This window comes from Dipteris shenzhenensis, chromosome 29, assembly GCF_047967505.1.
Source record: "Dipteris shenzhenensis isolate YYH24624 ecotype China chromosome 29, Dip_SZ_1.0, whole genome shotgun sequence".
NCBI classification, from domain to species: domain Eukaryota; kingdom Viridiplantae; phylum Streptophyta; class Polypodiopsida; order Gleicheniales; family Dipteridaceae; genus Dipteris; species Dipteris shenzhenensis.
The window spans coordinates 19966113-19988595 of NC_141624.1; the positions used below are offsets into that span (position 1 = coordinate 19966113).

The 22483-nt window shown below is 42.2% G+C and overlaps 1 protein-coding gene across 1 annotated transcript; it reads left to right on the forward strand.

Moving 5' to 3' along the window:
* The first annotated feature begins 18603 nt into the window (after positions 1–18603).
* LOC147882550 (uncharacterized) lies at positions 18604–20489 on the forward strand. Its single transcript, XM_087400439.1, has 7 exons — positions 18604–18718; positions 18803–19036; positions 19123–19298; positions 19378–19575; positions 19684–19861; positions 19951–20011; positions 20088–20489. Exons 1-7 carry the CDS (start codon positions 18651–18653, stop codon positions 20487–20489), a joined length of 1317 nt encoding a protein of 438 aa, XP_087256565.1. The 5' UTR covers positions 18604–18650.
* Positions 20490–22483: the final 1994 nt, after the last annotated feature.

A 22483-nucleotide genomic window follows, 5' to 3' on the forward strand; every position in this document is an offset into this window, starting at 1 on the left:
CCACATAGTAGCTTGATCTGCCATGTAGGAAGCCCCATCATCACCCCGATCGTAGTACCATGTTACCACTGGCCTATGTGCCATGTCACACTCCATAGAACTTGCCATGTCAGTAAGGCATTGCTTGTGCTACATCGTCAGTGGTCCCACAACTACCACCTTAGCTGCCCAGTCCATTGCCACCTCTGCTGCACAGTTAGTAGTGCCATGCCACTATGTGCCATGTGGTAATGCACAATCATTAATGCCAACTAGGCACCCTTACCTCTTCATCGGCATAGGCCTTCATCAGCATGTGACCTCACAGTGCCACATCACCCTCATTGCCACATCATCTTTTTTATCACCCTCTTGGGATCAAATTTTGGCCATCCTTCTAAGAGCCATAATTTTTTATCTAGGGGGGATTTTGCAGTGATCCAAAAAGAAAAAATAATTTCCATATTGTGCTCTACTCATTGAGCACTTCAGATTTGCCATCTAACTTTTCCATAGTCTAGCTTCATTAAATTGTCATCATCAGAACCACCTCCTAATCCATTGCAGTGCACCCAACACATAAAAATAAACAAGATTAAATTCATTTACTGCATTTTGTGATTCGATGTGTAGTCTAGTTGTAGACTAGCACCACTATAAAGGAGATCCAAATCCATGAAGACAAGTTAGCCATTGCCACATTACCTAATTAGTTCCCACTGTCCCATCGGATCTATCATTGGTGTACACATTCACACAGTGACATCACTTTAGTACTCTTGGCATTCGATAGTTCATCACATAGTGTAACACTTGTCAGAGTTCTCCTTCTCAAATTCAAAATTATTGCAAATTTGCATGCACACATGCCACCCATGTAAAGTCACACACTGTTGACTATTTTTGGCATTAGTTCCTACACATACATCAACCTTGTATAGCCTCTTGGCTATCCTAACACACAGTTGTCACCATCATGTTACAAGCTTGATCCTTGGTATACCCAATTCTCACATGACTTGGTTTTTGATAGCTTAGCATAATCCCCCAAGTGGAAGCTCTCACACAATGTTCTCATGGTAGACACTCTCACCGGTACATGGGTAAGTCTCTTGCATAGAGCACCAAGCTGCCTTCAACATGGGTTTCTTCACATTATGCACTTGATGATACATCAGTCATGACTCATCACCCTCTGGCATGCTTGCATTTGAATCATCCCCGCCCCCAAAGCACTGTGCTATGCATCCTGTGCCATGAGTCTCCTTGCTCCTATGCCTACTACTATGTCATGACGAGCTACTGTGATGGGCACTCGCCTCTGGAGAAGGGGCTCTCGATTGCACATGAGTAAGCTGGAGGCTTTGTGGTCTTGAAGGGACTCCTCACTGCACGGGAAAATGCTGGCGGCTCTCCCTTATGTTGGGTTGCCTCGATTTCACAGGTGTAATCTCAGGTGGTGTGGGTGTGGGGTGGTTTGGAGTCTGTACTCTCGACTCATGCGGGGTGTTTTGAGTGCTTTCCATGTATGTATATATTTCTTGTGGAGTGGGAGGGTGCCCCAAAATGTTATATAATTGCTACAAGATGGCATCTCGAGGATTAAGCGAACCTCCTAAAGAGCTTCCTAGCCACCACTGATGGACTACAGAGAAGAAGATAAGAAGATTAGAAGAGAAGAGAAGAAGATAAAACGAGCAAAGAAGAAAACAAAAGAAAGAAAGAAGATAAGAAGAGTATAGAAGACAACAGAAAAGAGAAGAGAATAAGAGTAATAAGAGAAAGAGAAGAGAATAAGAGTAATAAGAGAAGAGATTGTCTCTACTCAAACCCTCCTTGGAGGTTCTTGTCCTCCATTGCTGGCCTAGCTGATCTAGTAGATTGGAGGCCAGCTCACTCATATCCAAGCCCTTGGGCTCGTTAGTCTCCTTCTTGATCGTTTCTACAGTTGAAGACCTAACCAATGGAGCTATTTCGAAGGGATTTGGGGTTTTATCTAATGTTGCCTTGTCCATCATGTTGTCACATATGCGGATGGCCACCTTGCTGCATAAATCAAAGGAGGTAGGATTCACCACCATTAGGAGGAAAAGAGGAAAAGAGGGGAAGAAGAGGGAATAAGAGAAGAGAGGGGAAGAAAGGGTTCCTACGCCCATTGATGGAGAGGAGGTCTTATCGGAGAGCAACAAAGAAAAGGAGAACACCAAAAATTGTGGGTGCTAACTCACCCAGATCAAGGTAAGCTCTTATTATGTATGTATGGTACAAAGGGGTATATACTAGGCCATTGGCCTTTACCCCAACAACCTCCCACTTAAAGGCCAATGCGCCTTTAAGGGAGAAGATGTGTGAAGAGAGTGGGTCTCAAACCAAACTCAGCTAACTAAGGTGGCATACTAACTGAGCCACTAACTAGAGTACATAAAGATAGCTATCATCCAGCTATTATTCATTGGCGGTGTACCAACCGCATCTGCAGCTAACAAGTCGGTGACATAAATGCACAACGATCACCCTGCCATATCACGAGTGGAGCTCGATATCTCAACACTCCCCCTTGAGCTCAATCCCAATTCCTGCACACCAAGCAGGTCTCTGAACTTGCGCAGCTTCTCTGCACCCAATGCCTTCGTGAATATGTTAGCTACTTTATCCTCTGTGCTGATATAAACTAGATCAATAAAACCTACTAGAATCTTCTCCCGCACATAGTGATAATGCACCTCAATGTGCTTTGTTCTATCATGATAGACTGGGTTATTTGCCAAGTGTATACTGCTCATGTTGTCACAATAAATGACAACTGGCCCATTTGTAGACTGATGCATATCATAAAGTAGCTTATGCAACCATGCTACCTCACATGCAGCCATTGCTGCACCCCTGTACTTAGCCTCTGTGCTCAGCAAGGCAACTGTAGGCTGTTTCTTGTGTTGAGATATCGAGCTCCACTCATGATATGCCAGGGTGATCATTGTGCATTTATGTCACCGACTTGTTAGCTGTAGATGCGATTGGTACACTGCCCATGAATAATATCACCCTGGCATATCATGAGTGGAGCTCGATATCTCAACACCAGCTATTATTCATGGGCGGTGTACCAACCGCTCATGAATAATAGCTATCATCCATGCGAAGACAAAGCATATTGATGTGAAGTAACACTTCATCAGAGAGGTGGTTGAGGACAAGCGCATCCAGCTTGTCAAGGTTCACACAGATGAGAACCCTGCAAATCTTCTTACAAAGAGTCTTTCCTCAGAGCGGTTTGCACATTGCAGAGTATTGATGGGTGTCGGATGACATTGTTGCACAAGGAGGACATGATCTGCACTTTCTCATGGTATCAAAGCTTAGGTCTAGTGTCCTAGTAGATTTGTTGTAGGCACTTAGGAGCTCATGTTTTCTTCTAGATTAGTTTTAGAGAGATAGAGGTTACCCTTGTTTAGTTTTGGAGAAGTATGAGAGAATGTGAGTGGTTCTTGAGCATTCTGTTGTGAGTTATCAAGGAGCTTGGCTCTCCCTCCAAGGAGGGAGGTCCCCGACGACTCTAAATCAGCTCTAGTTCTACAACAATTTGACCACCTCCTCTTGCCCGACATTCTTGTCGAATTTCTCTCTGCTTCAATCTCTGACTTTCTTGCAGAATCCCATCAAACATCTACACCCCATCGACCATTGGATGTTTGCATCGATGACAAGCTGGTAGCTTACATGGATCTGCCGTCAGTTCAGCAGGTTTTTCACGTATCTACAACAAGCCTCTGCAACGGGCTCAGAACCTACTACAAGGTGAGCCTCCTACAAGCTCGTGTGGCTCTGCGACTCATGTACAGTAGATCTGCAATGGCCAGCGGTCGACTCTCAGCAGTCCGATAGTTCAATAGCAAGCAACTCTATAGCCCAACGACCTCCTGCACACCGCATCTTCTATGGCCAGCCTGCTCTCCATAAGCAGCATGGAGCACGAAGCCTTCTACTACCAGCACGGAGCCTTCTACGACCACAGACGACTACTGTAGGCGACACAACAAAAGCACACAGCACTGCACACATCCAGCACCAGCAGCAGCCCAAGGACTCATGACAAAGACTCAATCTTGCAGCAAACGCCTCTCCAACACAACCTTTGCAAAGGCTACGACCTTCTCCATGATAATCCAGCCTCGTCAAGCGCTCTCGCCTCACGGCTCCCTCCTCAACTCAACGCCTTGCCTTTTTTTTTATGGGAAGACTGTGTATGCTTTGGATGCAGCCATTGAATTGGATTCAAAAAGCAAATGATGCCACAGCGACCAGTGGCTTTACTCCCATGCCTTGCAGCAGCCTCTCCATCAAATAACTCCTCCACGGCTTCCTATAATAGCTCTTGGGCTGCGCATCAGCGAGGGTGGCGCATAGCTCTTGGCAAGCTTAGGGGATGCACCGATGGAAGACACTCTGATTTTTCAGGGGAGACGTAAAAGGCTTGCTCGCTCTGAATTTTCACTTTCTCGCACCTTCCAGGAAGTTCCACCCGCCATCGTCCTCGCTCCATCGCTCTCTGCTCAAAAACTTTTTCACAAAATCTTGCTAAGGTCACCATTAATTGACACGTGGCAGATCTGGTTTAACTAGGGTTAGTCAAGGAAACCCACCGTGGTAAGGTCAGGTAAGGGCTTGGTCAGTTTTTTGCCACGTAGCAGATCAAAAGAAACCATGGTTAAGTTTAGGTTCAATTGGTTAACTGCCACATCACCAAGTGCCACTTAAGCACACAACCCCTGCCAAGCACAGTTTGGAATTCAGCATATGAATCCATGTTCCACATCATTTGGCCACCTCTTCTTCAGAGAACCTTCGACAAGCCATAACTTCCAATCCAGGAAGAATTTGCACACGGTCCAAAAAGGAAAATTGATCGTCTTTTTGAGCTCTACGTGCTTGTCAGATCAAAATCATTGTTAGCAATTATACACAACAAATATTGAAAGAAATCAATTGGTAAGACCTTTGCAACAAATGACAAATCAAAGCATGAATGCACACATCAGTGTCATAAGCATGCCAAAAGCACAAGTGCATGAGATGACCATAGCAAGCATAGAACGTGGCATCCACACATAAAGCGTTAAGGCACATGGAAGAACAAAGCATCATGCATCAAGCTACATCAAGCAAAGAAGAGAACGCCATCGAAAACATGTATTAAGAAGCAAAAGCCTTTCTACCTTCAGCCCACACATTTGTAAATCAAGCCTGACCACCTGAGAGTAGCTATGAAAGCACCTAGGGGAGGTATTGACATGTAAAAACCACACTTGACCACCTTAAGTAGCAATGCATGCACTAAGGGGAGGTGATGGAATGTAAACTCACATCTAACCACCTTGCGGTAGCCAATGGATCATGGCACCAAGGGGAGGTGTTAAGATATGGTGCCATGAGCACATAGATTAAAGGCTAAGGTATGGTATAGGAAAGAATTAAAGTAGCCACCCTAGGATGTGGACTACATGATGTGGAGATATGGATCAAGGATATCCACAAGGAGAGATGTGGATCAGAAGATCCCACAAGTGTTGACTATTCAAAGGGCACTCTCTATATAAGAGGCCTATCATGTATGGTTGAGTACACACATTGGAATAGATTGAGAATTGCCTACCATATGTCTCTCATGGAGTTTCTTCTATGGTTTGATCCCCCTTGATCTTTTGCTAATTCCATGTTGCACTAGGAGAGCACGATCTGCACTTTCTCAAGTGAAACTTTGAAACTAAAGTAACTTTATAGCCTATATATACCCAAATGTTCTAAATATAAATAATAAAATAAAGTATATGTTTTTGGGAAAAAATTTGACATTGACATGAAACAAAACCATTTAAAACATCAGAATAAATTGCACCACTATGAATTGGAAAATGTCAAAATCCACAATTGTTCCACCCCACATTGTTTACCATCTTCAATATTGCAGGAGGGATAAAAGTGGACACTATGCATGCACTTCTCTGCACACTTGCCTACCTTTTCACCATTTAAGGTAAAATGGAATGACTCATACATGCCATCCTCCCCATGACCAATAGGTGTTCCTGCACATCCCTAAGAGTCCATTGTTGTGATGTGAAGGTCACATCCTTGACATCTCCTAAATGTTAATCAATATATAATTTTACCCCTATATTATCATCATCGTTAGATTCAAGGGGGATCCAATTGCCACCTATTTTCTGTTGGGATAAGTATGATCAAGGGCTTGCTCTATGGTGCATGTGTGCATCTAGGGGAGTCACATGTGTGTTTGTGTGTGTTGTAAAGGCACATCAAGTGCTATGATGTGTCTAGTGTGTGACCTAAGTGATGATGTAAGCCAAAGGCAATCCCACTGATGTAGGGACTGATTGCCACTTATGTAGGGAAGGTATTACCTTCTCCCCCTTTCTATAAGAGAGAGTCCTCTCTCTCATAATCCATAATAGAGAACTACCATTTTGTTTCATTGTGCTCTCACTCCTCTTCCAAGATGCATCTATTCTATCCTACAGGATTCTACACTTGATATTAGAGCTTTAGGTTCTAGATCTAGCCTAGCCTAGCATTAGATGCTCTCTCTAGCATAAACTACTAGTTTTTTCAAAGCTTCTTCATCATCTCCATTTTCTGATGGGATATCTCAAGGTGTATGCCTCAGGCACACCTTGGTTTCTATGTGTGAGTGCTAGAGGCACAGTTAGGTGCCCACAAGCATAGTTAGGTGGTGGAGAGCCACATAGGATGATTGAGAGAATCTAGGAGCAGATTGAGGAGATGATTGTGGAGCTCTGAAGTCATCAGTGATGTCAGTGAGCATGTATGAGGTGCCTACTTAAGGATCTCACTCTTCTTCATTCCAAAATGCAAGTAATGCAAGTATTCTGAGTTTGTGTCCACTCTTTGCTTTCCTTTCAGCTTACCAACATGGTATCAGAGCCCTTTGATCCCCCTTGAGCCCATTTCTGCCACATCATCTTCTTCTTCTTCATCTTCTTCTTCCCCATTTTCCTCCTTCCCAAAATCTTTGAGAGCTTGGTTCTCCGCCTACAAACGACCATTGCCCAAACCCTCTGAGCTGGAAACTCCTCTAGTATGGGCGAACTTCCACCTGCAAGCAATTGAGAAAAAAACGTCTTTGTTGGCTGCCATTCTCAAAAAGTGAATTTCTTCTATTGCTCAATACTCCCTGCCTGCTCCGCCATTGCCTGAGCCCTCTTAGGAGTAGATGGGCGACCTCAAGACGAACATTTTGAGCCATTTTTCAGCTCATTTGGTTCAGTAACGAAGGAGAAATCATCAAAACTCAGGTTCAGCCTGTAGCAACTCCCCCGGGCAAAAGCGCACACCATTTTGTCCAACCTCTGTGCTGGACCCTCTCTGGTATATGAGCTTTCTTTTGCTTCAGAAAGCCCTCTTTTCCTTGCTTTGAAGAGTGAGCTACAAGCCCTCCAAGTTCAGCCTTTTGGTTTTGACAGTTTTGGACAAGTTTTTGAAGATGATGCTACATAAAATGCTACTCTAGCATTTTTGGTTTTTTGAAACTTTCAATAACTTTAGTACAAGTGTGGCTTCAGTTTTATTTTGAATTGCTAGACCTGGTTTTGATTGGAAAGTATTTATGTTAGCCACCTCTATGAAGCATGTAAGAAGAAGCATCATTGTTTGAAATTTGGTCACAAGACTTTGCTACATTAAATGCTTATATTTTGAAGCATTTCAGCTATTATTCTAAGCTCTGTAAGAGAGAAGACACTGCCCAATACCTGGGTTAGACCCTCTCATGGCTTGCTTATGCAAAATATGTGAAAAGCCAAAACATAAAGCAATGTCTTGTTATGCTACAAAGGATGAAAATGCCAACTTGACTTCCTTATTGAAGATTGCCAAAACAATGGTTGCCAAAAAGGAAGCAACTACAAAGCCAGAGATCTACCCTCTCATGGCACTTTTATTTGACTCCAAGTACAAGAAAAAGATGAAGGTCAGATACCTAAGATATGCTTCTCTACACAACTATGGAGATGACAAGATAATTGTTCTCTTGAAGGATATGATTTTCAGATCCACTTGTTCTATCATAGTACCATCTTATAAGGCACTAGACACTGCCCATGTGGTAAGACCTTGCCTTGACATGAATATTCTGCCTCCACAAGATGAGGCATCCCATGAAGATTATGCATTTTAAATCATCTCTATGTATGCTCCAGATCTCTCTTTTTATGTCAAGGTACTCAGCCTGGATAGTCCTCCAAAATGAATGAAAATAAACTATTGTGTTTTGTGTGTTTTGTAAACACCTCTGGTCAGTGTATGTTTTGCTCCTGGTACCTCCTGCAGACATTGTGTGCATGTACATGCAGGGGAGATAACCATTGGAAGGTCTTTTTGTATCCCTTTTGTTTACCTTACACCCAAGAGAACTCTTGCTAGCATGAGAACTTAGCCATAGATTAATCCTTGACCACCATGAGATGGCATGAGAAACTATGAGACTAGATGTATCCTTGACATAGCCTGAGGCATTTCCTTGAGGGGGGGTTTGATGGGATATCTCAAGGTGTATGCCTCAGGCACACCTTGGTTTCTATGAGTGAGTGCTAGAGGCACAGTTAGGTGCCCACAAGCACAGTTAGGTGGTGGAGAGCCACATAGGATGATTGAGAGAATCTAGGAGCAGATTGAGGAGATGATTGTGGAGCTCTGAAGTCATCAGTGATGTCAGTGAGCATGTATGAGGTGCCTACTTAAGGACCTCACTCTTCTTCATTCCAAAATGCAAGTAATGCAAGTATTCTGAGTTTGTGTCCACTCTTTGCTTTCCTTTCAGCTTACCAACATTTTCCTCTTTCTTTCCCAAATTTTGTGAGAGTCTGTTCTCTACCTACAAGCGACCATTGTGCAAACCCTCTGAGCTGTAGACTCCTCGTGTATGGGTGACCTTCCAGCTGCAAGCAATTAACGAGATTCCCTCTGTACGCGCAACGCCAACATGAAGACTGCTTGCCGATCTTTTCATAATGCTGCCTTTGTGCTTACCTATCTGTAAATCCCTCTGAGCCCGAGCTGCGTGACACTACAAGCAAGCTGCTGATGAAATCTGAGCCCGTTTGGTCAAGAATTGGAGGTGCAACAGACAAAAAACCAGTCAATTTTCTCAATGTTGGCTATGGCGACCTAGTGCAACATTGCACCCTTCCTTGGTGGAGGACCTTCTCTGTATAAGGCCTTTCTTTCTACATAAAAATCCCCTTGAATAGAGCTATGAGCTATGAGAATTGCACCCTCCAAGTTCAAGCCTCTGTTTTGGACAGTTTTGACAATGTTGTGAGTTTGATGCCACATTAGATGCTACTTTAGCATTTCTAATGTTTTAAAGTGTTGAATAGCATCAGTACAACTGTGGCTACAGCTTTCCTTTAAGTTGCTATACCTAGATTTGCTTGGAATACTTTCATTTAGCCACCTCTATGAAGCATGCAAGTTGAAGCATCATTTCCATTATGATTTGTAGTATGGAATTTGGTTACAAGTCTTTACTACACTAAATGCTTGTACTTTGAAGTCTTTCAACTCTTTCTAGCCTTGTAAGAGAGAAGACACTACCCATTTTGGGTTAGACCCTCTCATGGCTACCTTCTTAAATATGGATAAGTTCAATGGTAAAGGCTTTCACACATGGCAGATGAAAGTTAAGTTTGCATTGATGAGGGAAAACCTCTGGGGGCTTGTCAAACCTGCTTCAACTTCTTCTTCAACAGCCTCTAATGTTGGAGAATCCTCAGCTGCGAGACGCCCGGCATGAGATCCTGCTAGAGAGGAGAAAGCCTATGGCATCATTGCTGTTGGCTTAGGAGATGACTATATTCGTCACATTTCTGATTTGGAGTCTCCTTCTAAAGCTTGGCAGAAGCTTGATATTATTTTTGGTGCTAGCTCTCACATCTCAAAATTGTCACTTAAGATTGCTTTCTTTGAATTGAAGATGGCTAGTGGCACTCCTTTGGCTGCCCATTTCAATCACATGCGGAGTCTCATGACTCAACTTGCTTCTATCAACTCTCCAATCACTACAGATGATGCAATGGCAGTGTTGCTCAAAAGTATGCCTAAAGATTATGATCATGTTGTTACCACTTTGAAAAATATTCCTAATCCTACTCTTGAAGGTCTTATTACTACTCTTCAAGAAGAAGAAAGGCACATGGAACTCTAGAGAGGCAATGACACAACCTATGCCATAAAAACTCAAAAGGGCAAGTTTTCACCTTGCAGACATTGTTGCAGACATTGTGGGAAGACTAATCACCTCTCAAAAGATTGCTTCAAGATCAATCCTTGCAAACATTGTGGCAAAAACAATCACCATGAAAAGTATTGTAAATCCAAAAAGGAAGCAACTACAAAGTCAGAAACTGCCAATCTACTTTCAGTTGATGTGCCTCCACAAGATGAGGCCTCCTATGAAGACTATGCTTTTTAAGCACTTTTTGTTTATCATCACTTGGTCAAATTTTAAGGTTCTCTGCCTGAGGTAGTACTCCAAAAAGAATATCATATGTTATGTCTTTTGTAAATCACCTCTGGTCACCATATGATGTAGACCATGTGATATGTTTTTTGACTATCCCATTTCTGTGAACCTCACACCCTTGGGAACCCTTGCTAGCATGAGATCCTAGCCATAGATTTATCCTTGACCACCATGAGATGGCATGAGAAACTATGAGACTAGATGTATCCTTGACAGTGCAAGAGGCAACCCCTTGAGGGGGGTATGTTGGGATAAGTATGATCAAGGGCTTGCTCTATGGTGCATGTGTGCATCTAGGGGAGTCACATGTGTGTTTATGTGTGTTGTAAAGGCACATCAAGTGCTATGATGTGTCTAGTGTGTGACCTAAGTGATGATGTAAGCCAAAGGCAATCCCACTGATGTAGGGACTGATTGCCACTTATGTAGGGAAGGTATTACCGTCTCCCCCTTTCTATAAGAGAGAGTCCTCTCTCTCACAATCCATAATAGAGAACTACCATTTTGTTTCATTGTGCTCTCACTCCTCTTCCAAGATGCATCTATTCTATCCTACGGGATTCTACATTTTCTTCCAACGCCTATATTGGAAAGCTTAATATAACATTTGGTAGGAGATGTGGTACTTGACAACCAAATTGTCCTTACACATACATGGCATTGAAACAGATCATGCTTTTGTTCACCTGACCTGCCTCCCCGTTTCACCCCAAGCAATTCCTCAAGGGCATTCTCATGTAGGCGCTTGCATGAGCACATGGTTTTTGTTCTATGCTTTTATTCTAAAAACAAGAAGAAAAAATGTGTAGAGGCATAAACCAAGACAACCTTACCCATTTAGAGCCAAATGTAAACTTCCTGGCCATGCTTACATCCTATGCAATCTTTTCCTTGTATGATTGCATGGTTCTTGTGTCCACCATGTTGCAAACCATGTCTTCAAGTTGTGGTGGTCCACGATGCATTGAAGATGGCCATAGCCTGTTGATGCCATCCTTGGAGTTATGTATGTGGCATTATACCAATAGATATTTCTTTTTTTCAAAGCAGAGGACTTCTCTCCTGCATGCATTTTCCTTCCTAAATCCTCATGAATGGCAATATAAACTTACCTAAGAAGAACTCAACTGGTTCCCACTCCTCAAAGTCTCAAGGAAATACATCTTCTATGCACAAGTGCTATTTCAAAATACAACTTCAAACTGACTCATTACACCTAGAAATCTTACACAAAATGCAGACTTACAATGTGATGGTATTATCGATTGATTGCTTGACACGACAAGGTGCATGTGCTTCCCCATGTAGATGTCTTGCACCTTTGTAATCCATCCTTTCTTCCCAACATTGAACTTCATGATGTGGCCCTTCCATTCATGCAAAAGATCACCTCTCTTTCTCTTGGGAAGCTTATGTGAACCCTTGGTAGATCCTCTCATGACTATCCAAACATTCAAGTTGTAGGTGCAAGGCGCCCATTCACCCACTGCATTTTTGCTCCTGTGGGACACAGAGGACATGTATGGTCTCCTCAGCATGCTTGTAGAGAGATCACAACAGCAGCAAAAGTGGACCTGAAAGTGCGGCTTAGAGGGAGAGATCAGCTCCAATAGAGGGAGAGAAAGGGAGAGGGGGGGTAGGCATACAGGGTGCAACTAAAGGTGGAGATCACCTCCAAGAGGTGTTGTAGCTAGGAATGGAGGGAGAACAAGTAGAGGGGGATGAGCAGCTACTCCAAGGGGTGTTGTAGCTGTGACTCTCAAAGTACGGGTATTTGCCCATCCTCCTATCTTGTGGTGTGTGAGCTATTGTCTTCTGATGCAACGTCCCATGTTCTAGCAAATAGCCTTTAAAGGCACCACCGACATGACTATGTTGTACTCAGTACTTATACTACCATTCTGCATTTTTTTGCATTCTGCATTGGTGTGGATGCTCGTTTTTTAGCTCCAACCTCACAGCTTGCTTGTATTAGGATTTTCACAGTCTCATAGACCCATCGGTCTTTCGAAGACTTTAATAAACTTTCTTTCTTTCTTTCTTTCTTTCTCTGCATCTGACAAAGCACAAAAATCGTAGGGGTTGTATTTCTTCACTTGTGATTCAATCCACTCACCCTCCCCATCTATGTCTAAGCATATGCACATCCTATCTATTTTACCCTAGATGATCCACAGGAGCAATGGACCCCAATTTTGGGGTGGGTAGAATTGGAAATTCCTCTCTTCAATATATGCCCACCTCGTGGAGCTACCACTTGGGATGCCTATGGGCGAAACACCATATTCCCAGGGAGAGTCTTGCTCTACCATATTGTATATCTTAGATTTTAACATAGGAGACATCCTTTCCATTCCCTCCTTGAAGGATTGCATATCTGCAATCGCCTCTCAAATTTCCAAGTCTTGCTCATATTCCCATTCAATATCACCCCATTCAATGTCATCACAATCTTGCATGAGCCATGCTAGGTCATGAGCAATGCTTAGAGTGATCTCCCTGCAATCAACCATGTGATTGCCATCCATAGGTTCAGCCCACATGTCAATAGATTGTTTCACACATTGAACTATAATAGGACATATATTCCCTATGCACACATTGAACCATAAACACATTACTCCATTGACTCAATTATAGACAAATGCACACCTGCTAGTGATATGGCCTCTTGGAAATCTGATTTGATGTCCATATCAGTGTTTGGGCTTTGTGGAGGCGAGAACCCAAAGCTACATAACATAAAAAAGCATTAATAGTTTCAATTGAAAATAATTTATTAACTATGATGGGTGGTACTACATATCAAAGAATCATACCGTCGTCATTCCTTACACTCGAATGCGATGTAGGACCGCTTCCATCTCCTACACAAGAATAAGAAATCAACTTTGGTAAGGAGGAAGCACTGATGCAAGATTTTAATGGATTAACAATGTTAAAATTTTCAAGTCACTCACTTTCAAAATGTATTCTCCCCAGTGGTAAACTCTTGAGTGCCACCACATGAGCCATGTCTGAATAAAGTGGATGTTGACCTCAATTGCATGACCATTTTCAAGCCATTCACACAATGATTTGAATGCATACATGGCAGCCTCCTTGGTTAGAGAATTCTTCCATTGTCTACATCTCATCTTGAACTCCTCTTGGTCATGAGGTGGGATGCATTTTGTAGATGCTTATGAAGATTATCCTCCCAATGCTACAAACAAGTGCACTCCTTTCCCATCATCACATTCTCTGGGCCCCCATTAAAGACAATCCTAACAGCCCTCCAATTTGCCTGAGCTTCATCCCCCATGAAACCATGAAACTGTGCTTTATGAAAACCCTCTTTCCCCATGACTTGGTTCAACAATTCCCAAAAAATCACCTGACTCTCTGTGTCCTCACCTTTGAAATCCCCAATGGCTATTGTTTGGAGTTCTTAAGGTCAGAGAGCAAGATGATTTTCGGTGGATGATCTTCGGCGATGGAAAGCTTCCGAAACGAGAAAACAAAGAAGTGATTGAAGTTTGTGTGATCGGGTTGTGACGGTGAGCTGCACGAGATTGTGATCGGGGCCATCTGCGAAGGGGACCTGCAGCTCATCAGGCTCTTTGTCCAAGGACTTTGACATGCATCTCCCCCTATTCCGCCAGCAGAGCGGGAGATGCATGTCAAACTCCTTTGAGGAGTCACTAAGGTCACTAAGTTCCAAGGAGTTTGACATGCATCTCCCCCTATTCCGCCGGCGGAAAAGGGGGAGATGCATGTCAAACTCCATGGACAAAGACCTTTGCAGGACGATTTCTTGTAGGTGGCCATCCTCTTCAATGCTTGTTAGCGAGGGTGAGGGTGATACTTGTTAGCAAGAGTGAGGGTGAGAAAAAGATTTCTTGTAGGTGGTGCCATCCTCTTCGACGATCCAGCCCACAAGGTCTTGAGGACCTCTCTGTATCTCCTGCCCATCCAGCCCATAAGGGATCCTCTGCAGCACTATTGTTGTCGGTCACTCCTTTCCTTCCTCTCATCCCTCCTCTCCCCTCCCATGGATTTCACTCTATTGGTTTCTTTTCTTCTCCCTTTTTGTTGTTGCTCTCATTGAGATACTCTTTGCTGCTTGTTTTAGATCCATCACAGACTTGGGTTTGATTGTCGGACACGTTGCTGCTTTTCTTGATCCATCAAAGATGTGGGTCTGAGATTTTAGCAGTTTGCAGCAACTTTTCATCCTTCAAAGATTTGGGTTTGAGATTGTAGCGGTTGTGCAGCAACTTTTGATCCATCAGAGATTTGATTTTAAGATTGCAGAGGTTTGCAGCAACTCTTGATTAATGTTTGAGATTGTAGAGGTCTGTCTATTCGGGCACCTGTAGCAATAGTAGCAGCTCCCTTTGAAGCTGATTTTGAGCTCAGATTTTCTCTCGCCTTCCACTGGATTGTGAGCTGTGGGTTTGATTGTTGGATAGAACACATCATCCCATGGATTGGATCTGTGGGTTGCTCTGATTCAGGTACAAGGTGCTACTTTTGATCGCATCAGAGCTTTGGGAAGATTGTAGCATCAAAGATTTGGGTTGAGATGGTAGAGGTTTTCTTGCAGCTACAGAAGCAGTAAGGCAGCTTTGTTGTCCTCGCTTTGGGAGATAATTTTGAGCTCGGATTTTCTTTCCATCCTCATGCCTTAAACTGGATTGTGAGCAGTTTAACGACTTGGGTCTCATCACTGGGTTTGATTTAACGACTTGGGTCTCATCACTGGCTTTCTCGCTTGGTTTGATTTAACGACTTGGGTCTCATCACTGGCTTTCTCGCTTGCAACCACCCTCCTTAATTTGTCATTCCTCCAGGCCCTGGGCCTCGCCATGCTTGCTTGGAACATTGTAGTGACTCCGAACACACAATTTTTTTGCCTCCATTGCTTCATCTGTGACTGCGAGCCATGCTAGAATGCTTCATATGCTTTTCAATACTCCCGCACATTTCCTCTCTTTCCTCAAGCTAGCCTTGATGTATGCTTTGGAAATAAACGTATAGAGTCTTCTTCGATCTGCCTAGAGTTAGAAGCCCAACATCTATAATAGAGAAAGCTGAAAGGCTGTTGTGCCATTGTGTCATTCCGCATTGCCTTTGACTTGGGTCTCGTCACATCTGATCACTTGCTTGAACAATGAGGGCACCAGGGGCTAACTCGGACATGGAAAACACACAGGCATATCTCACGAAATTTGAACCAAGTCCGGTACCCCCCTTAAGGCCCGTTGATAAGTATGGATTCATCAAATCCGACCAGGTGACTGTGCCAGTGGAGGTTTCTAGCAAATGCCGGCCAAGGACTAATCGAGAGAGCTTGCAGAGCTTGTAGTTCCCGAACTGGTGGAGGCCAGCGAAGAAATGAGGTGTCGGTTGGACTTTCCACAGCTTTTTCTGCACTCGAGTTTTCTTGATTACTTTGAATGCTTCTGAAGGAATTTTTGAAGGATATCCTTCAAACTTCCTTACGTCTATCCAGCAAACTTCCAAGCTTACCTTTGTAAGTAAGCACTACCTTTCCAAAATCCATTGCCTTAGGTCTCAATGGCCTTGAAGATCCATTTGACAAATCTAATTGACGAACACTTCTAAGGGGATTGGAAAGGTCTGCCATGCTAATGTTTACTTCTCAGAACTTTCTTAGCTTAATTTTGGCAACTAACATGTGCTCAAACTTGGATTTTCCTGGCTCAAAAGATTCATTCCCTCAACATTTTCTCAGCCCAACTCAAACCATCCAATGCCCCTTCACAAGTTCGCTAGAGGCCTGGGTTGTTTATATAATCGAGATTAGGATCTTTAAGGGGTTACGTCATTGAACGATTTGGGTATGATACAAACCATTTGTTCATAGCATTGCGGATAGTGGGAATACTAGATACATAATCATACAGAGGGCAATCCATTTTAATGATAACCTGATATGAGAATTGCTCATGATAGAGCTCTCTTACATGGTTTTCATTATTATTTGAGATTGTTTGCACTGGTCTTCCAATAGCAGGGAGATGTATATTTTGCAAATGTATAGACATTCCATAACTTTCAAAGGAATTTCTGGGTGCTGCACCAACTATACTATACACTTCTGGTGAAGCAGAAGGCTTGTGTTCGCCTAACCTCACATAGGTAAAACACCAATGTGAAGGGGTGGTTTGACATCATAGTATCGTCTCTTTGGAAACTTTGCCTAAACATTCATACATCTAGACTATGGGACACATAATATTTCAGAGAACTAGCTACTGCTCGATATGCCTGGAATGTGGCTTTGTCCCGAAACAGGTTCTACCTGCTGTGGCAGTGGTGTTTGAGCACTTGCATCTCAATCATCCAAGAATATTGAAGAATACTTCAATCTCATTGTGTCTTAAGCATCCAAGATTATTGAAGATCACATGGAAGCTTCAAGTTTATGGCCTCCCTACCCTATTCTATCGGTGGAATAGGGGGAGAGGTAACACTATACCACTTGGAGGCTACATCACATCTGGCTAGTGCATCTGATAGTGTCCAACCGGGCTTCAAGTTATTCCCTATTTTGCTAGCAGAAGAGGGGAGAGGCAACACCATTTTAGTATTCTTGCTTTCTTACATAGCACTTTGTAATGAATGTGCCCTCTCTACTATGCAAACATTATTCATCCTTGATGCCCTCCCCACCCTATTCCGCTGGCGGAATAGGAGAAAGACTTCATTATGATATGGGAGAGACCTTGTATCTCTAACATCCAAGCATGTTGAAGATCACTTGGATGGTCATTCTTGGTGTATCAGCCACATGGATATGTGCAAGTATATTCTTTTGTAGACATCTACAACTAGATCTAGACTATTGTAACTTCCCATTGCTTCAAATGCTCCAACTTGAAAATCTTTACTTTCATAATTCTCTAGTTGCTATGTGAATAGTTATTCCTAACTTTACTTCAATCGCTATATACAAGTTGTTATTTTGGATATTGGAGATTTGAATTTTTGGGGGGAATGGGAATTTGTAATTTCAATTTGGGTGGAATAGGGGGACTGTGCATTAGTTTTTTCTCACAGTATGGTTGCTTTTGATGTTCTTATGCTCCTATGTCAATACATAATCATGACTTTCTTGAATCTCTTTTTCCACAGTGTTGGTTGGAATATTGGAAACTGAATTGTTTGTGGTATCAGCCCAAGCTCCAAGATCAGAGCAAGCACCAACAATACCATCCCCCACATCTGCTGACACACAAGCCAAATCTCCAAATGCAGAGGAGGTTGAAGAGATGTCGGTGGAGAAAGAGTCTACTAGCAAGAAGGATAGTGGAAAGGCTAAGGTTGATACGGAAGGTGATGAATTTGTCCCTTAATCAATGGATAGTAATGTTGGAAGTGATTTTCTTGAGTCCATAACTGTCAATAGAGGAATGGTACCTCCCTGTATCCCTTTGTGTAGATTACTTATTAACCCTAAGGTGAGACAACTTAGGAATGACCTCTCCATTCTCAAGAGAGCATTTGAGATGGAGGGATATGTCCCTACAAAGGGGTCCTTTATTATTTCAGTTGGGATGTCTGATGGGACAACCAAAGAGGTGGACGATGAGATAAGAGCTTCATGGGATAAGAATTGGCATGCTGTGAATGATGAGTTACTATGCATTGCTTTCAAATGTCACGCTGAATTTCTTTTGTGTGGTTTTCACAAATTTTGTCAATAATAAATCCTGCACATGGCAAAGATTGTTTTCACAAATTATGGTCCTTGCCATATGAAGACACAACCGCTAAAATTACACTAGACAAGTTGTATCAAGTGGCCATTGCTTCTTGTAGCAAGGGTAGGTAGCTTTCATTATTATCTTTACTTGGGTCTGATTTGAATTTGAAGAATAGATATGGAATGCCATCAAGTGATCATGCCTTCATTGGGTGGCTTGCAAAGGAAGTTTTTATGGACCAAGTTCTTGAAGAGTGTCATAGGTTATTGTCACAGGTTTAGGCTTCCTTTGCTGGTGTTTCTCCTTTGGAGTTGCCAGAGCATCCTACACTATGCGAATATTTTGAGGATATTGTGGCAAGACATCGGAGTGATTTGTATGAGCCTTTTGCATCCTTCATGTCTGTGGCTACCGTGCCTGCAAAACAGGTTGACCTTGTGAATGCAAGTAGAAGAGTTGTTTATAGGTAAGCATTCATCTTTCATTGCCTTATTCTTGAATTTCTATTTCATAGTGTTCTTATGCTTTCAACTGCCTAGGTTTTGAATAGGTTTATTCTTCATTTGCTAGAAACAAAAAAGATACAAACCATTCCATCTATTTGCAAGGCATGGACAATGCTCAATCCTCCTATATATTACATGTACACACATAAAGTCTTTCGTGAGGACATGACTGCAAAAGGAACTATAAGGCTTTCAGAGTGGGAGAGAAAGCATTGTCCATGGTGGATAGAGATGAGTAGTGGGAAGTGTGTGGAGGAGGAGGCATTAATGCTAGAGAGGTATATTTCTCATGTTGGTTATTTATGTGCCTCTTGTTCTTAACTAGTTTTTTGTGATTGACTTGCTCCATGGGTTTCTTGATAAGGCATTCAAAAGGTCAATGTAAATCTGATTCTGGATCCTCTGGAGACATGACAGAGGAGCAGCGTAAAAATTTGGAGGAGCAACAAAAGACGTTGGTGGAGAAACAAAAGGAAAATATAGGGAATTCCAATCCTACAAAACCAGGGAGAAGGAAGAATACCGACTTGGATGGAGATGGTAAGCTACAAAATCTTTGTTGAGGTCTTCCAATTCCTTTTAGTCTAGTATTGTCATTTGATATGCATTATGTTTGCAGATACTCCGGAAGTTGATGACTTTGGGATAGTGAGAAAGCCTTTCTCCATTGAATTTATTTGGGTTCCACTGTCTTTTTTACCACGTTGGAAACATCCCCTCATACCTAGGAGTTGGGTAAAAGTATGGGAGTTTGACTATATCAAATTGGGCAAAGAGATAGTGCAATCACAAATTGGAGACGAATATCAAGAATTACGTGATTTTTTTGCACTTCTACACCAACAAGGGAAGAAATGAAACTCTAAACAATGCACATGGAGTGTGGACTGTTGCATTGTGGATCTTCCCACGACGTATGCTACAGGTGGTAAAGGAGAGGTTCCACCTTGGAATGTTATTACAGAAGATCATATCTCCTCTTCCTTGGCCGTTGCTGCAGCTGTGATGGATGACAATGGATGGACATTGGTTTTCTGTTCCCCATCTACTCTGCCTATTGTGGAGCGCTATGCAGTAAGATTAAAAATGGAGGTGGCTTGCAGGTAAATTTATTTGTGTTGAGCACTTCATGAAGTCTTGCGAGTTATAGGCTAGGGTCTGATTCTAGTACATATTGTTTTGTTTCAAGCAGATGGATAGTACAAAGCATAGAACCTCAAGGCATTTTAGACACACTTGGGATTGGTGTGAAGGTGAGTCTTCAGAAATGTTTGCTTCTACTTCTATATCATAAATCACATAGAAATTGACTCATGCTTTTTTGAATAGTCTTATGTTTTCCATGCTATGGCTATGAGGAGGATAGGACAAAGATCCACATTTAACATGCAATCAGCAAAGGGTGTGGCCTCCATGATGAGGACGAGTTTAGATGGCAACTTGCTTCCACATTACTTGCCTTTAGTCCATCATTCCAAAAGAGTTGGCAAGGGAGGTGCATGGCGTGGATCTCTTGAGAAGAGTCCTGCATTCATACTCATGTTCTTGGAGATGTTGTGTCCTCCAAATGGTTCCATTCTTGAGATGGGGGTAGGGACAGGACCAGGATTGAGGGTTGCACTCCACTCTGGTCACCCTTGCTTGGCAATAGACAATGACCCAGAGATATGTACTGGACTACTTCTAGGAGTGGCGGATGCTATTTATGTAGGTGTGGGATTGTCTACATAGCAGCATATGCTCATGGACGTCGATGCTGAGGAGGAAGAAATCAATGTTGCTATGCCATTGGACTAGTGAGTAAAAAGTGTTGTTCTGTATTTTGAATGAATACCTTTCATTTATGCATGTAAGGGAGTTCAAGAGTTTCATTTTGAAGTGAATTGCCAACTTACGCAGAGAGTATGGTCATGCACATGGAAAGGAATGACAAATCATATAACTATGAGTTGAGGGAGAGGAATTTATTTTTGGATGACTCCGCCGATGAGAATTAGTTTATGGTTATACTTTATGGTCTACTAGACATTGGTGCTATCTCACATACACGATATTTATTTTTGGCTATCATTTTGATTCTGAAATTTTGTGACATTATGCGTATGAGACAATAGTTCGGAAAACTTTTTTTGGGTGCACTCTAGTTTATTAATGCGCAAGTAAAATCTACATTGGAGGTACATATTATTTTGGCTTTTGGAAACAATCTTGAGCTTCGTTGTCACTCTTACTTGTTATATTACCTACATCTGGTAAACTTGTTTCATGTGGTTTGTAAAATATCACTTGGTGGCTTACATATAGATGAGCAAGCTGAAGTGCACACGTACATTTATTGGTTGGATTGGTTCATTGAAATTCAAACTTTAAATTACGCTTGTGGGTTACAATTTTTAGTGTGGAATTCTGGATTCATGATCTGGATTTAATGTTTTTTTGGTTAGGAATATATTGGGCAAAATTTCCACATCTAGTAAAAGTTTAATGCAATATGCTCAAACCTTGTTCATGGATGGAATCACATACATGAGTGGCCAACTTAGAGAAATAGTCTACTTTGGGTGTGAGGAGAATAGAGAAAAAAAATAATGAATTTAAAAATATGAATGTTCCGAAAGATAATGTATCATTCTGGGGGGGTTGCAAATGACCTTGACCTATTTTAACATTTTCTTTGAATACTATACATGGAAAGTTTGTACTGTTAGCATTGAATAAATATAGTTGGTATTTAACATATGCCACCGTAATAGTGTTCCAATATGATTCCTTGAATGAATATACATTTAAAAATGTTGCAAAAAGGCTCGCTCAGACTTCTCCGCTCGTGGTTTTCTGCTTGGATACCTGTAAAACCTAGCATTGAGCATAGGCATCCTCCTGTCCTTCTTTTCTTAGAACGGTAGTGCGAAGACTATGTATCTCCAATTTAATGAGTAAAATGGCTTCTACTCCATACACTAGTTGAAATGGTGTAAACCGAATAGCTAGCTTGTGTGTGGTTCTAAAAGTCCATAAAACTTCTGCCAAGTGCTTATCCCAATGCCTTTTCTTGGTGTCTATAAGCTTTCCCATTGAATTGCACAACAATCCATTTGTTTTTTTAGCTAAGCCATTACATTGGGGATAGTATGGCGTGGACATGCTATGATTTATCTTTAGCTTATGCACCACATCTTCAATTAGTTCATTTCTAAAAGAGGTTCCTCCATCAGTGAGAATTTTCAAAGGACAACCAAAGCGATCAAAGAGAAATTTTGCAACTGTGCTTGCCTTGCTATTGACTATGGCCTTGGCCTCTGTCCACCGAGTCACATAATCTGTGGCCACCAATAAATAATGCTTGCCCTGAGATAAGTGAGGGAGTGGTTCCACAAAGTCCAACCCCCACCTCTCAAATGGTCCATATGCTGGAATAGGCTTCAAGGGCCTAGGAATTAATTGTCGCCTTCCAAACTTTTGGCATACTTTACAACTTCGACACCATTCATATACATATTTATGGAGGCGTGGCCAAAAGTAACCTACATTAAGAATTCTCCTAGCTGTGCTCGCTGAAGCAAAATGACCGGAGCATTCATGACACATTTCTAGGATTCTCCTAGTCTCCATGGGATGGACCACCCGACGAAGCACCTTGTCTTTTCCCAATTTATAAATAATGTCATCAACAATAGTATAGGGACAAGCCTTCCTTACCAATCTCTGCTTCTGTTGTGGAGTTA